General features: G+C 41.7%; 3 protein-coding genes across 4 annotated transcripts; all 3 read left to right on the forward strand.

Moving 5' to 3' along the window:
* Window positions 1–327: 327 nt before the first annotated feature.
* Window positions 328–7,537, forward strand: nt5dc3 (5'-nucleotidase domain containing 3). Of its 2 annotated transcripts, none has more exons than XM_029522903.1 (14): window positions 328–676; window positions 1,379–1,563; window positions 1,696–1,770; window positions 1,869–1,924; window positions 2,063–2,153; window positions 2,242–2,379; window positions 3,224–3,284; window positions 3,877–3,979; window positions 4,478–4,579; window positions 4,755–4,836; window positions 4,978–5,064; window positions 6,080–6,220; window positions 6,353–6,417; window positions 6,523–7,537. In XM_029522903.1, the coding sequence occupies exons 1-14, from the start codon at window positions 391–393 to the stop codon at window positions 6,785–6,787; spliced, it is 1,737 nt and encodes a 578-aa protein (XP_029378763.1). In that variant the 5' UTR covers window positions 328–390; the 3' UTR covers window positions 6,788–7,537. The 2 variants fall into 2 exon arrangements, with proteins under 2 accessions (XP_029378763.1, XP_029378764.1); XM_029522904.1 differs by having other exon boundaries at window positions 391–691; window positions 1,391–1,563.
* Window positions 7,538–7,949: 412 nt separating this feature from the next.
* On the forward strand, window positions 7,950–9,778 carry parietopsin. Its single transcript, XM_029523673.1, has 4 exons — window positions 7,950–8,298; window positions 8,744–9,072; window positions 9,196–9,441; window positions 9,568–9,778. Exons 1-4 carry the CDS (start codon window positions 7,965–7,967, stop codon window positions 9,721–9,723), a joined length of 1,065 nt encoding a protein of 354 aa, XP_029379533.1. The 5' UTR covers window positions 7,950–7,964; the 3' UTR covers window positions 9,724–9,778.
* Window positions 9,779–13,152: 3,374 nt separating this feature from the next.
* LOC115056238 (trace amine-associated receptor 13c-like) lies at window positions 13,153–15,184 on the forward strand. The gene is made up of 3 exons (XM_029522529.1): window positions 13,153–13,864; window positions 14,438–14,658; window positions 15,029–15,184. The coding sequence occupies exons 1-3, from the start codon at window positions 13,153–13,155 to the stop codon at window positions 15,182–15,184; spliced, it is 1,089 nt and encodes a 362-aa protein (XP_029378389.1).
* The last annotated feature ends 1,546 nt before the right edge of the window (window positions 15,185–16,730 follow it).

The raw sequence follows: 16,730 nt of genomic DNA on the forward strand, positions 1-16,730 counted from the left end.
AAGCTAATTTTAACATTTTCTTTTTTAAATGACGTAAATGACTGCGATCGATTTTTATTTATTTATTTATTTTTTTGTCATCTATTATTAGCACAAACAATGATTAGCGCCAGAGGGGAAATAACACTTTCATGCAGAGGTAGGTTAATGTGGTTAGGGTTAGCATAACAACGATTATTTTCTGGATTAGGTCTATTTAATACCTATATGTGCGGTGAGTCACAGCAGGAAGCGATTTAACTCCTGTCGGGCTCTGATTGGCCGGTTGCCCAAACCCGGATGTGACGTGGGGCAGGCTCTCTGGAGCAGTTCAGGTTGGTACGGAGCTTCACGCCACCGACCGACACTCCGCTGCTGCCAGACCCGGGCCGCGTGCTGACAGACGGAGCCATGACGCCGCTGTCACTCCTGCTGTCGTCTCTGCTCAAACACAGGGAGTGTCTGCAGAAGGCGGCTGCTTTCTGTCAGGTCCCTCCCGGCTTACACCACCGGTCGTTCAGCTCCTGTCTGTGGAAACAGAAATCGGATGCAGCGCAGCATGGAGACGGCCAACTCCTGTCACAGCAGCCCGGAGTCAAAAAGTGCGCCGCATCCGTCTGCAGCAGCTCCTCGGATGGCCAGGACCCGGCAGGAAGGCTGTGGGCTGTTTACAATGAGAGCAAGAGGAGGACAGAAGGTATGCACTTTGGGGATGGACAGGTTATGCATCGTTTTCCAGCTTAGTTACTCTTATTTTGTCCAAACTCTACACACCAGGTCAAAAAAAGAACGCGGCTGTGTCCAGATCTTAAGGTGAACAGAATGTTAAACATAGTGAATTACAATATACTTCGGAAATGCCGAAAACAATAGTTGTTAAACCTTTTCAGATCACACAGCCCTAAACTGACAAGAAGTGTGTTACAAGATAATGCTTAGTTGCTTTATGTCAGAACATGTTTGAGTGTTAATCGTCCCCCAGGAAACTATCTCAGGGACTCCAGGGATTTCCCAAACCCCACCTTGAGAACCACTTCTCAGAGCAGCAGCTGACATAGTGCGTGCATTTTACACCCAACTTCTAATTTCATGATAGAAATGAGCAACCAGTGATATGAAATTCTACTCTTATGTACTAAAATGTCCAATATTTGCTTGGGTCTGGCAGATTGTTAAGGACAAATGATTCCATTCGCAGACAGCCCCCACATTTCTGCCTCCTCTTGATTTTTTTTTTTTGCATTAAAAAGGTAGGCGTAATGAGAAGCAGTAGTTCAACAGAGATGTGGTCATGAGATAGATCCACTGGCCCTAAGATACGACTTTCTTGTCATTGCATCATATAATATTACCAAAACAAGCAAACAGGAATAACCTCCAGTGTCCCGACTCTTCTCAGATCTGATCCCACTCATACCCACCAACTCAGTCGACCCCAACACCATCTTTGCCAACAACGAAATGAGCCTGCGGGACATAGAGATCTACGGCTTTGACTATGACTATACCCTGGCGTTCTACTCCAGCCACCTCCACACACTAATTTTCAACATAGCTCGGGACATCCTCATTACAAACCACAGAGTGAGTGTCTCTTTTTATACCTGTCACTTAAAACACATTTTTGATATAGACTCAGATGAAGGACTATGTGTAATTATAAGGGTTGGTCTTATGTCAAGCTCATATCACCCGCTGCTGTTTGTTGTTGATTAGTATCCAGAGGATCTGCGAAAGTATGAGTATATTCCAGATTTTGCTGTAAGAGGACTTCATTATGATGTTCAAAAGGTGAGATCTTTGGGAAACACTGACACATTTGGTTTAAATATATTTTGCACATATTTAAATATGCGATCATTGTGAACAGACAAAGTTTGTGTGAACAGGCCCTGCTGATGAAGATTGATGCTTTCCATTATATCCAGTTGGGAACTGTATACAGGTACCTGTGCAAAGCATTATACCAGTACAGGGGTAAAATGTTGGGTGCACTGTATGAATACAGCATGGAACAAATGTAGACAGGTACGAATAAAGCACAATGGATTATATAGTTGTAATATTACATTTTTTCCGACAGGGGTCTTCATCCAGTTAGAGATGAAGAAGTAATCGCCATGTATGAAGGTTGTCACGTACCCCTAGAAATCATGAGTGACTTCTACGGCAAGGTGAGGGGCACTTGACACCTGTGTGTGTTAACACTAGTACGCAGATTTAAAGCAACAGACTATAATTATGTTTATCACTGTCATGAAGAGTTCCCACGGCCACACCATGAAACAGTTCATGGATATATTCTCCCTGCCTGAGATGACCCTCCTGTCATGCGTCAACGACTTCTTCATGAGGCACAATATCGACTACGAGCCGGTTCATCTTTACAAAGATGTAAAGGTGAACTCTGCCTTTGTTCATCAGTGTTTGATGAAATAATCATAAGTGGACTCATGATTTCTCTCCCCTTTCTCTCCCCTTTCCCTAATGAATCTCTCAGGACCCGTTCGTTTAAATACAATATCAAGACACGTCTATATGAATATTAATGTATTTACATCTTTACAGTGCAGCTTGACACTTTAGTCATTCAATGCCATCTTAATTTTAGCTCTGAAAACCACCAGCTAAATTTAGCCGAGAAGGCCTGCCTCGAGCCATCTGCGTCTGTTCACTGGTGGCTCTGATACATCAGAGGGAGAGGGGTGAGAAATCGGTGCTGTGTTCTCCCTTTGAGGGCAGCTGTCATACTGGTCCTGTCTTTTCTGTGTGACGTTAGAGTGTTTTTGACAGATTCCTGTCATTAAAAGCCTTCACACGAGCTCTGTTCCACGGCTACCTCTCTCATCTTTTCAAGGGCATTCTATTTAATAATTTTTTTTCCTTTCCAAACCTGATATATTATTCAGTGTTAACCCTTTCATTTTTTTTATACTTTATTTTCCCCTTAAACCTTAAGTATGCCCTTGAACATCCAGCTTGATTTACTTGTTGACTAATTTGCTAGCACAAGCTACGCTGTTGAAAATGTGTTGGAAATTTTCTTCTCGTCTCACCAAAGTAACAAAGCTCCAGAGCATGCTTTCTTCTTGTTTAATTTGTATTCAAAGATGCACTTTCTTTCTGCTTCCAATCATCCATTTATACACAGAACAAAGTGTTGCTACAAGAGTTGACTGCTAACAGTGTGTCACTGAAGTCAAGACTTCTTTACTGAGGGCTGTTTACTTTTTCATTTTCACAGGAAGCCATTAGAGATGTTCACGTCAAAGGCATTATGTACCGAGCTGTGGAGGCAGATATTGGTAATGCTCTTTCATTTATATTGCTCAGTTTGAGTGAATGTAAAATAAATTGTATGGCCACATCTCAGTTGTTGCCAAGGCATAAATAATTGATTTGGATATAACGAGGCTGTGATGTTTACTCATTCATTCATCCATCTTCAACCGCTTATCTGTTTCCGGGTTACGGGGGTGCTGGAGTCATTCCCAGCTCACATTGGGCGAGGGGCGGGGTCACCCTGGACAGGTCACCAGCCCCTCGTAGGGCCAACATACAGAGACAGACAGAGACAAACAACCACTCACACTCACACCTATGGACAATTTGGAGTCACCAATTAACCCAAACATGATGTCTTTGGATGGTGGGAGGTAAACGGACTGCCCGGAGGAAACCCACATAGGCATGGCGAGAACGTGTAAACTCCACACAGAAAGGCCTCAGGCCCGGGAACCAAACCCGCAATCTTCTTATTGTGGAGCAACAGTGCTAATCACTATGCCGCCGTGCTGTAGTAAACAAAAACAAGATAACCAAAAGCCTAAGTTTTGTTTGCAGAAATTATATAAATACCAACCGCCTCTTCCTCTTGTGTGTTCTCTCATTTCCCAGGGAAATACATTTGCTATGGTGAGCAAAGCCATGCTGTGCTGAAGAAGCTGTCAGAGCATGGAAAAAAGATGTTCCTCATTACCAATAGCCCTTTTGATTTTGTGTAAGTGTGAGCAAACACAGTACAAGTGTTTGCCAGTATGGTTAATTAAAAATGCAGTATAATGGTGTACAGGGTGAAAGTTAATACTTAATTTGTGCCAATGCGTAATGTCCCTAAACCTTTATGGATGGGTAATTTCGCACACACATCAAAGGGCTTTTCCATTCACAGATATTTGTTCATTCATACTAATTCATTCACTGTAGTTGTGTTTTGAAATCAAGATAGACTATAAAAAACGAATAGACTATAAACACTCAATCTGATAGGTTGTTAAATTCAAAAAACAATGCTCACCTTTAAAATAATAAACCAATTTCATTGAGCTTTATTTAACATCACAGTAAGACACAGTAAGACATAAAAATGGACTTACTATTTCTTGTGGTTGCATCAATGTCACTATGTTTTGCAGTCAGCTCAAAAGTAATTGTACCCTCATGATGAGTTTTAAGATGTTGCTGACAAAATAACGGCTTGAGTCTTTGCCTTCCTCAGGGACCGAGGAATGAGCTACATCGTAGGGAAGGACTGGAGGGACCTGTTTGATGTTGTTATTGTTCAAGCTGACAAACCTAGTTTCTTCAATGACAGGAGAAGGTAAGTCTGCTGCTGTTGTGTCCATAGCACATTTTGTGTTGATGTTATGCTTTTTCATTCCCACTAGGGGTCTCACTAGACCACATAGACTGCAGTCACAAGTAGACTTGATGCAGTATTTGTTAAGAGAGCATGTGTATTCATCTATGTGTGAATTGGTGGTGTGTTTTCCTAGACCCTTCAGGCGAGTGACAGACAAAGGTACGCTGCTGTGGGACAGGATTCACAGGTTGGAAAAAGGGCAGATCTACAAACAGGTGTGGTGACAGAAATCTACTGTGCTATGCCACGTAAATATTTCAGAAGACAGATTACCCCAGCAAAGACCTTGTTGAAATGTCTGGTTTTCGTGTGTGTGTGTGTGTGTGCGTGCGTGTGTGTGCGTGTTTTCAATGTAGGGAAACCTTTATGAGTTCCTGAGACTCACTGGCTGGCGAGGATCCAAAGTGCTCTACTTTGGTGATCACATCTACAGCGACTTGGCAGTAAGCAGTATCCAGACATTCATTCATTCATTTTCAACCGCTTATCCATTTCCAGGTTGCAGGGGTGCCAATATCCAGACGTGTCGAATAGGAGTTTAGAATGACGCTAAACAGCAGAAGACTGTGATATCAAAAAGGGACGGGGAGCCTTGCTTTATTTATTGACACTGAAGATGTTATTGTATGCTATTAATTTGTATGCAAAATAATCTTTATCTGAACATTTTTCTTACAAGTTGCGCATAGAAAGATATAGAATGAAGCCGGACATATAGTAATGGCCCTAAAATATCTGGGCTCAGAATGTCTTCTATTATTTTTATTATTATTGCTGTTATTATTAAATATAGTAGTAGTAACATTAGTATTATCATTATTTTGAGCTATTTTGAGCATTTATATTCTGAGCACACAGTGTACAGAGACAGGATATTGGATAGTGAAGTGGAATAACTTGCAGGAGAGTGTGCCCTTAGAATGTCATTCTTAATGCATTAAACCACAGTTACTGTTGCTCTCTGTTGGCTGAAAGGCAATTTAATGAGTGTCAGCATCTCCTGATATATCACACCTACCACATCTGTGGTAGGGAGTATCACCTTTTTTCGTATTGCTTCACGGTGAATTATAACGGCCTGATCAGCACTAAATGGTGATAATGAAAATAGAGTTCACATCTTGGACATGATTCTTTGAAATATATATATATATATATATCCATCTTGCTCATGCAGAGAGATGAAGCATGGCTCATCTGGTTCACTTTAACCACAGCCTCTCTAGCTGTGGGATGAGGTTATTTTGGGAAGTGGACAGAGAGCAGACACATAGTAGAGGATAAATATATCGAAATATATACACACACACACTACACACACTTTGTTTATTGCTCACTTATTTCTTGCATGAAGTAAATGACTCAAAACTTAAACCAAACAAGTAATAGATAGTCTTAAATCATTGAGAAATCAATGTTTGGTGCTTTAAGCGAGACATCTGGTTCTTTGTTCTGCAGGATCTTACACTGAAACATGGCTGGAGAACAGGTGCCATCATCCCTGAGCTGAGGAAAGAGATCAAGATTATAAACACGAAGCAGTATGTGCACATGATGGCCTGGTTACAGGCACTGACTGGACTCATCGAACAGATGCAGGTTATGACCCTTAACAAAAACATTTGTTGACTTGGTGTGTGCCGGGTTCTACATTCTATATTTTTTCTAATCGTTTTTTGGACTCTAAGCTCAACTGTTTGTACTGAACCTTTCTGCGTTTCTCCCAAACAGGTGCACAGGGACCCAGCATCTCAAGCTGTTGTTGAGGAGTGGATCAGAGAAAGAGATGCCATGAGGTAGTTGGCACAATTACTCTGTCATTCGTGGTTTTGATCATTGGCTGAGTTTGTGTGGAGTTGATCTCACCATGTGCTAAAGGTCTAAATGTGCTTCACTGGCAGGCCACAGACAAAGGACATCTTCAACTCTCAGTTTGGAAGCCTTTTCCGAACATACCACAACCCCACTTACTTCTCACGCCGCCTGTCACGCTTTGCTGACATCTACATGTCCTCCATCAGCTGCCTTCTCAACTACAACCTCCAGCACACCTTTTTCCCTCGCCGCACTCCCCTGCAGCATGAATCCCCCTTTTGGCCTGAGCACACTCTTGCTGGTCTGAACGTCTCCTCGCAGCTCCACGGGAACAAAGCAGAGTCCAAGTAAATAGAGGGAAATGCATTTTTGGGAACGGCCAAACTCTATTTTTTATTTAACTCCTTATCTTTTTTTTTTTTATTTATCAAGTTTTGAGATATGGCATGCTGCATTTTAAAATATGTGTAGTTGGTAACAATCATGTTGATGTTTATTAAGCTTTAAAATAGTAGGTGAGTTTCTCCTGTCATAAAATTCAATGGATTTGGTGCTTATTAAGCCAAATCCCAGAACTGCTCACTGAATGAGCTGCTGAATTAGAAATGAATGAGAAATGTACTTAAGATTTCATGTTGGAAACTTGAAGGCAACGATTGTTTCAGTTTGCTTGCTTGTGTGTGTGTGTGTGTGTGCGTGTGAGAGAGAGAGATTTTTGGTGCAAAATTACAGTAAAATAATGCGTTTACACAGTTTAAACAATAGGGGCCAGTCACACTTCATGTCTATTGTGGTAAGCCTGTTTTTATTTTTTTGCTGAACTGTACACCATCTTATAGGATTGACTTTGCCTTTCTTATCCCCTGCATCTTGAAAGCTGTAAAAGACTATTGGTGAAAGGTGATATGACATTTACATTAGAACCTCCTTTGCCTTAATATCGTGTTCATGCCACTGCTCTGTATAAACACTGCATTTTTAAAAGCTTCTTATTATTTATGGTAAACTTTATATTTGCAGTTTGGCAGCAAGCATTTCACTTTGTATCACACATTGAAATACATACATACATTGAAATAAAAATATTCTGGTTTCACGATGTTAGCGAAAGAGAGCGTGTATTTCCCGTTTTAGAAGATACTGCACACAGCATCACCTCATCACAGGGCCAACAACCACCAGTTAACCAAAATATGATGTTTTTGGAGGGGGGGGGGGCACAGACACAGGGAGACCTGGCAACCGAACCTGCGACCTTCTTGTTGTGGGACAACACCACTAACCACCACGCCGCCCCCTTGTAAACAGCTTTCCAATCAGTATTAGAGCAGCAGGTTTGTTGAGATTAATCCCTCCAAATCGCGTTACAGATCAATTTCTCATATTGCATTTGGGGCTCTCTCCATCACGCCAGGTGCCCAGATCAGAAATGATAAGATCGATGACGCTGCGTCCTGAGCCGGGCTCAGGGTGTGCGGCTTCGCTCTCTGGCTTCAGACTGGTCTCACCCGGACTTGATTCAGGCGTCATGGACAGCAGCAGCGCTCACCCGCCGCCCATCCCCACTGAGCTGGGGGCCGCGGTGCCCACCATCTTCCCCCGGCTGGGCTACAGCATCCTCTCCTTCCTCATGTTCATCAACACGGTGCTCTCCGTCTTCAACAACGGCCTGGTGATAACCGTGATGCTGAGGAACCCGTCTCTGCTGCACCCGATGAACGTGTTCATCCTCAGCCTGGCTGTGTCTGACATCATGGTCGGCCTGTGCGGCTCCCTGATCGTCACCATCACTAATTACCAAGGCTCCTTCTTTCTGGGCCACACGGCCTGCGTGTTTCAAGGATTTGCAGTCAATTATTTCGGTCAGTGCAGCTGTGATGTGTTGCTTTTTCTATTTCTATGCCTGGAGGTCTGTCAGAGAACGTTACATTTTAAAAGGTGAAATGCTCCATTGTTTTTCCTTTAGTTTGTCTCTGAATGGATCCTCCAGTTTTACAAAATTATTCATGCTCCAGGCCTTTGTTAGGTGCTTTTTTCTGAAGAAATCGCTGTTCTCTTTCGACCCTCCGCATCAAATATTGTCTTACTTTCTTAAAAGTTGGTAATTGTGAAATCCAATCTTGGTGGGTTAAACAAAACAAATTGTAATCCAGAGTAAATTTTTTAAAATCTTTTTCTTTTTAAGCTTTCAAAAACACTTTGTGGTCTTATGAGTGGAGGAAAAAAAAAAGTAAGGATTTTATGCATGGCAACAGCACAACTGCATTCTGTTTTGTTTTTGTTTTTTCATTTGTTTTGCTTCCCCAGGCCTGGTGTCCCTCTGTACGCTGGCCCTACTTGCTTACGAGCGCTACAATGTGGTGTGCAATCCAAGAGATAGCTTAAAGTTGAGCATGCGAAGAAGCATCATGGGGCTCTCATTTGTCTGGGTCTTCTGCTTGTTTTGGGCTGTGACTCCTTTATTCGGGTGGAGCTCCTATGGACCCGAGGGAGTCCAGACCTCCTGCTCTCTGGCCTGGGAGGAGAGATCATGGAGCAACTACAGCTATCTCATCCTCTACACGATCCTCTGCTTCATTTTCCCCGTGGTCGTCATCATCTACTGCTACTCCAAAGTGCTCAAATCTATGAACAAGGTTGGTTTATTATGGATTCACCAAATTTATCACATTATTAAAAATAGATGGTCGCCATCCACGACCAAAAGACTTGAAGGGGTTATTAGCCTTTAACAGGCGTCATGTTTTTTTCACCTGCAGTTGAACAGGAGTGTGGAGCTCCAGGGTGGGCGCTCCAGCCAAAAGGAGAATGATCATGCCGTCAGTATGGTGCTGGCCATGATTACAGCTTTTTTTGTCTGCTGGCTGCCCTACACAGTGTTGTCAGTGGTGGTAGTTTTGGATCCAGAGCTTTACATCCCTCCGCTGGTCGCTACCATGCCCATGTATTTTGCCAAGACCAGCCCCATCTATAATCCCATCATCTACTTCCTCACCAACAAACAGGTAAGCAGCTGGAGCGTGTATCTCTGTGGACATAGACGAGAAGCAAAAGATATTCCATGTCCTATGTCCAAAATTAGCACTTGTGTGTGTCTTGTCAGGGAGTTAATGTGTTTTTATGTCCAACAGTTTCGTGATTGTGCTTTGGAGGTGCTGTCATGTGGCCGCTACATTCCCCACAGGCCCACCAGTGTCAGCATCACCATGCGCACCTTGAACAGGAGAAGCCGTCTGGCTTCCTTAAGCAGGAGTGTCAACACACACAGCAAGGTGCTGCCTCTGTGACTTTTTTAAGAAGCTGCCATGGTTGTCAGTTTTATTGGTCCTCACTGAGGACACAGCCCTGCACATCTACAGACCTGTGTCTTTAAGGTCTTCACTGTAGCCAGATGAGAACAGAATCAGCAGAGACTCACTGCTGATATTCAGGAGCTGGACAGAAAAACAAGGAAACCTTAGCAGATGGAGTAATGCAATCTGGTCCATGTACATTAAGTGCTTCTTTTGTATGGTGTAATCTCTTTTTGAGGCTACTCTTCTTTGACATTGTATTCAACGGCATCATTTTGCTGGGATGTTTTCATAATAGTTTTTAATTGTGATTTTCTTAGCTCAATAAAATGTTACCTTTTTCAAATCGATGTTTGTGTATGCATGTGGCAAACCGACCAAAAAGACAGAGATGTTGAAAAAGCAGCCAACACTGACTGAAATGAATATTTTCATTTACATTTTAGACTGGGAATATATAATAGACTGGGAAAGTTAAACAGAGGCAGCATGGCGGCATAGTGGTTTCTGCTGTTGGCCCACAATAAGAAGGTTGCGGGTTTGGTTCTGTGTGGAGTTTGCATGTTCTCACTGTGCCCGCGTCCATTTAATCCCACCGTCCAAAGACATCATGTTTGGGTTAACTGGGACTCTAAATTGTCCGTAGGTCTGAGTGTGACTGGTTGTTGGTCTCTGTCTGTCTCTGTGTGTTGGCCCTATGAGGGACTGGTGACCTGTCCAGGGTGACCCCGCCTTCTCCTAGTGTGAGCTGGGATTGGCTCCAGCACCCTGTGCGACCCGGAAACAGATAAGTGGTTGAAGATGAATGAACGAAGTTAAACAGAGCAGAGCAGAAAAGACTGAGAAGGAAGACTGTGCAAAAGGCACGTGTCTGACCCGTGAGCTTTTTGTTCAGAAATAAAACATAATTGACGTGTTTTTGTAGTGTTTGAGGACACTTTGTACTCTTTGAAAGTCACACAGATTAATTAACATTGATTGGAACACAGTGAATGGTCCCGACTTTTTATATTACAAGGTCTTTTTGTGGGAACAAGTGCTCAGATTTTATGTAAGTTAGACTGCACAGCACCACTTCCTTTATAATATTGGGTCTCTTTAAATACATTTATAAAGAGTTTGGTCTCGACCTGCTCTATATGTAAAGTGCCTTGATGTAACTTTGTTATGATTTGGCGCTATACAAATAAATCTGATTTGATTTGATTTGATATTATTACATATTTACAGAGAGTCGAAGTCAATGGTAGCCAGCTCCATCATTCAGTCAACACTGACGGCTTGCTGAAATAATTTTACTTATTGTGAATTATGCAATATGACCTGCCTGTTGCCAACATAAAATTTCCACTCCTGCCCAAAACAATATTGCATTACTGCAGTGTATTTTGAATGTAAGCACCCGTGTGAGTACAGGATTTAATCAGTAAAATAATTTTTCAGTTGAAGGGAAACCACAAAGGCAACATAATGTATTAAAATCATTTTGCACTCTCCACAAAATCATATCAGCAAAAAAGGGGGGTATTGCTTGTGCACTTGTTCACCTTGCATAACACCTGTTAGTGGTTTGATAGTTGGGCAGTTGGGCAGAGACTTTCAGTTTCCGGGGTTAGTCTGCTCTATGGTTAGTATTATTTGTAGGTTTTTTGTTTGTTTGTTTGTTTTTTTTTTTATCTTAGCAGACAGAGCAAAGGGGGATTAGACAGCTCAGAGAAAGATGACATAATGGAATATTCTCTGGGCCTCATTCAAAGCCAGGACATTACGTCTCACATGGCATCGCCTGAACCCACACTGAGTCACCAGCACCAAGATTAGCGTGGTTCACTGAATTTCCATTAACAGAAAAGACAAACTCTAACTGCGGAGTGAATGCTATAGCAAGTAGGGCTACGGCTTTTTAGAAATAAAGATAGATAGATTCCTCTCCTTGGAGAAATTCAGGTATCTAGTTGCTCTGGTGTGTTGCATGCTCTTTTCTTTTCTTTTCTTTTTCTTTTTTTTTGTTGTTCTTTATTTTATTAAGCGTTATATCACAAATCAAGTTAATATAAACATAAAAGCCTTATTACAATAATGCCATTGGGTTTTTTTTTTTTTTCAAGAACTGATAAAAATATTTCTTTCAGTCAGTTGTAAAACAGCAAACAGTCCGTCTGACTTTCTACCTCTCTTTTTCTTTTGCTTCTTCACTGATAGGTATGATCAACTGGTCCCTCTCATCTGTGAACATCAAAACAGTCTTTCAGTGGTTAGAAAGAACTCAGCCGCAATCTACGCCCAAACTCAAGAGCAAGGCTGTTGGTATCATGTCTTCGATGAGCCGCTGTACTCTGTATGTCAGTCAACAGTGTTAAGTCTGTGTGGTCTGCCTCCTGTACACAGTGCACATCCTTTGTCACCCCACCTCCCCTTTTTTTTTTTTTTTTTTTTTTGTAGACATGCTTGGCTTTTATTTTGATCAGTTGGGATTTACTGTTTTTAAAGTTGGTGCAATTCTTTGTTAAACCTGTTTTGCCCTGTTCCCTCCCACAATGATTCAACACACTTGATGCAATTTGTACATGCGAATCTAATTCCAGATAAAAAGGACGTTTTTCCATTTGCAGCTACTCTTTTGCGCCATCGTTTCTATTGCAGCAGGCTGCTTATCTCTCTTTATAGTGTCCTGAAGTATATACAGATATTTGTTTTGCATCAATAAAGTTTCTTTCCCAGAACTTTCAGTTGTTTAATCAATATGATTTTGAGAGACATTTGATCACTCTAATGTGTTGGAGGGTCAGGAGGAAAATGTATTGTGTTGATCTAATCCCAGATTTGGCATAGTCCATAAGCTCGCACATCTGAACCAAAGAGCATTTCACACTTTATCTCCAAACAGGATTACACAATGTCATGCTATAATCCAGCAGCATGGCTGCCTTTATTTCCTGAGCCAATTTAAAACTCCGAAGTCATCCATCTGGCATGCTTAACACGCAGCTTTTAACCTTTGTGAGCAAAGCTACAGTATAAAATGAAATGGATAGCTCTTTAATTTATACACACATGCGCAGTCTGTGCACCGCCGTGCTATGCAATCCTCGCTGTCGTATTTTGACTTCGTGCTATTTAAAGGTGGATATCAGGATAGAAACAATGGTGATGCAACTGCTTTTCCATTAGCAACCACTGTCTCTGCTGTGAATACCCAGCACTGTTCTTAATGAATGTGAACAGTGAGCACTCCCAGGTGACCAGCTGGTGCCGTGGAGTGATAATGAAAAGGGCGGATACTTTGGCGGAACTTGTCCAAGCTGCAGATACACCCATAAACATGATTCATTGAGGAGAGAACCACTTGCCTTAATGTAGGTCTGATCAGCGTATCGAGAGTGAAGATACAGAACCAAACAATGTGACTCTTTGACCGTGGAGATGAGGGCCGAGCCTTCCCACGCATGGGACCCAGGGAATGACACTACTTGGGAGGAATACATTGACATCACTTTTGTGGTGGCAAACAGTTTGATCTTGCTGACGACGTCTGTGGTTGGGATTGCAGCAAATATTTTTGTGATACTGGCTGTTTATCGCCAAAAATCACTGCAAACATCCAACAACGCCCTGGTGGTGAATCTTGCAGTTATAGACATCCTGCGCTGCGTGATCGACTGTCCCATACTCCTGGCCATTATCACGGCCGTGCATCAAAAGGGGCACCTTGGCCATTTGATCTGTGATACACAAGTGGCTTCTTTCTCTTTCAGCTGCTGCATCCAGCTACTGACACTGGCCTGCATAAGCGCAGAGAGATACCAGGCCATTGCACAACCCTTCAAAACTATTCAGCGAAGAAAACGGATTACGGTGCTGATTCCTCTGACATGGGCCTTAGCTATTCTGGTGGCCGTTTTCTGTTGCATGTTTGTGAAGGACTCACCTGTTCATGTCAGATGCAAAGGGTCACAGAGAGAAACCTCATCCTCATACGACACCTTTGGACTTTACATGCTGTTCCCCCTGTGGGCAGCTTGCTTTGGTGTTATCATTGGATTCTATGCTCGCATATTTCTCCTTGTGAGATCACACAATTGGAAAATATTCGACAAAGGGATATTTGCACTTTCTGAAAAACTCAAAACAGAAGGTAAGCAGGGGAGAGGTGAAACCACAGTTATGGAAAATGGAAAGTCTGAGCAAAACCAGACCCAAAACAAAAATGTTTCTCAGGTGGAGCTGGTGACACACGATGAACCAAATTCATCAAAGAAGGAGTCCTCAGCTGCTGCACTGACCTCGACAAATCATGCACAGCATGCCTCCAGTTCAGAGAATAAGGAAGAATCCAAAAAATCTGTGGACATAAATGTCTTAGAAGCAGCGCAGACCGAAATGAAACCTTTTAAAATGGAGCAGCCTGACCCCTGTCTTACAAGAGCTGAAGCAAAACTATCAAATGGAAGTCCTGTTGGCAGCCGTGAGATCTCAAACACAAAGTCCCAGACAGTGTCAGGCAATTTGGACACACAAAGCCAGTCCAAGGAGAAAGTTGACAAAGTACCCTCTGACATGAAAGAAACCAGTCTCCATGTTAAATTCCAAAAACCTGAATCCACTGCCGTGTTAATAACCGAACCAACACAAGCTGAGAATAGCAACAGACAAGAAACAGCACCTGTAACTGTTGTAGGTCAAGCATCTACATCTCCTCCCGTTCCAGCCAACGCTCCTGAAACAGATGCTCTGAAAAAAAATGTAGAGGCAGAAGGTGCTGTTTGTATGATGCCCTCAAAAGCAAATAAAGAGAGAGTGAACAAAAAGAAGGAAGGCAAAATGGCTAAGCGTGCTGGCTACATAATCGTAACCTTCCTCTTTTTCTGGCTGCCATTGATCTCAACTATCCTGGTGAAATTTGGTGTTCACAAAAACAGCAATACGCAGGCAAGTGTTGGTAAAAGACAGAATGTAATGCTTTCTGGCATTTTGTGAGTGAAACAATGTAATGCAAATACATTGCTTGCGGCTGGTAAACATCTGTGGTTTTATAGTTGAGAGAAGAGCTTCTCAACTGCGTCTCACCTGTGAACTTACTTTTAGATTAAAAAATATAATGACACAGAATTAATACATAGGAAGTTGTAAATTAAGTTTCTTGTACATTTAGTTTATATTTTCAGGCGCGCAGAAGAGTCAGAATGGATTATACATACAGAAATATTTGTGTGAATTTGTGTAAATTCAAATGTATGTATCCTAACATCTGTAGTGTAAAATCATTTAAAATCTTTTCTTTTTTGTTTTTTTTTTACAGATGAAGCTTATTCAGGATGTGGAGATCCTGTCAGTCTCTGTTGCCTGCATCACTTCTCTGAGTGACCCAATCATATATGCTGCGGTTAACCCTCAGTTTCGGTCTGAGTTTTACAAGATAAAAAATAAGGTCAAATCTACATTCAGTAAGACATGATTATGTTTCCACCTCTGTCCACCTGTGAGCATCACTGCGCCAAAAAAACATATTCATTATTCACTGTCTAACTGAATATTAATGTGGTTAAATTTGTCCAGTCGTTGTTCAAACATAAACTTAAATTAAATCCCGGACGCCAAAGTGTGAATTGCATTTGGATATAGTCGGCCTTTTATTCTATATGCTGCTGTGCTGTCTTAGATTTTATGCAGGCTGACTTGTAAACCCTGCAGAGCGGCAGTACCGCGTGCTGGGAGAAGCAGCATGGTCCGACGCAATCAGCCTGGCAGGGGTAAGCTGCTGAGTTCTGTGTGAAACAATCAGCGAGGCCTGTCTGTCTCCAGAGACCCTGCAGCCAGGACCCACCACTGGGCCAGTCAGGTCCACACATGTCCTTGAGCAACACCTAATTATTACATCATCCTAGCTATGAGTGATGCTCTTTGAATAAGCAGGGAAAACATCATGGAATCAAACTAACTTTCATTTAACTTAATAATAATAATAATATTAATAAAGACATGGGTCATTTCATGGATGTTTCAGTAGAGCTACAGTATTTATTCTATCCACTGCCCCAAATGCACGTGTAATCACTTGTCCCATTGCCCTCCGCTTTATATATGTACTCCATGACAAGATTTGTATTTCATTAAAAGCAAAGTGTTGTAGAATTTACATCATAACATACCAGCCTCATTGTGTTTCCTTCCATCATTCTCATGTTTACTGACAAACCTCCAACAAGAAGCAGAGACATACTTTAATAAAACAGAATTCTGCAATGACAGCATGCAAATCCTTAATTCAACCAGTTAACAGACAGAAATAGTATGCCAACAACTGTCAACTAAATCTAGAAATAAGAAGAGCCAACTTCAAATGCGGCTGATAAAGTTCTGAGATATTTACATTATGAAAAATGTACAAAATGGCCCTTTAACACAGTGAAATCTACGACGTCTCGCTTTTGAATATTAAAATTTAAGAGGAATTCAGTGGAATCGATGCCCAACATCCTTTCATATGGTTTTCCAGGTCAAAGTGTCCACATTAGGGTTAGTATTAGTTAAGTGAGCCAGAGAGTAGGTTCTCTTATATTCTACCTTGCAACCAAACTAATATGTACCCTGTATATTTCTCAGTGTCAATTGTTCATTGACGACAGTGGCTTTCACATAGATATCAGAATCCATATCAGAATGTCAAATATGTAAGCTAACACAGATTTTGTCGTTTTGACTTTCACTTGCACATTTCACAAACATGTCAGGATGCGTAATACATTTTACTCATCAAGCGATGACATCAACCAGTTAATGACTCAATTAATGAATATTCACAACAGTTATTCATTCCTGTGGATGTACGTTTTCTGAATTTACAACAGTGAAGGGACTATTAGAAACCAGATAATTGGGGAGGGAGATTGGGAGCGTTAAAACAATCTATTTAACTGGGTAGCGAGTGAAGTGAATGCTTCTATGTGTACGTATAATATTCACAAATATGGCCCTCAGGTAAATAGTGTGTGCTTTGTCAT

The sequence above is a fragment of the Echeneis naucrates genome, chromosome 16 (genome assembly GCF_900963305.1).
Source record: "Echeneis naucrates chromosome 16, fEcheNa1.1, whole genome shotgun sequence".
Taxonomy (NCBI): domain Eukaryota; kingdom Metazoa; phylum Chordata; class Actinopteri; order Carangiformes; family Echeneidae; genus Echeneis; species Echeneis naucrates.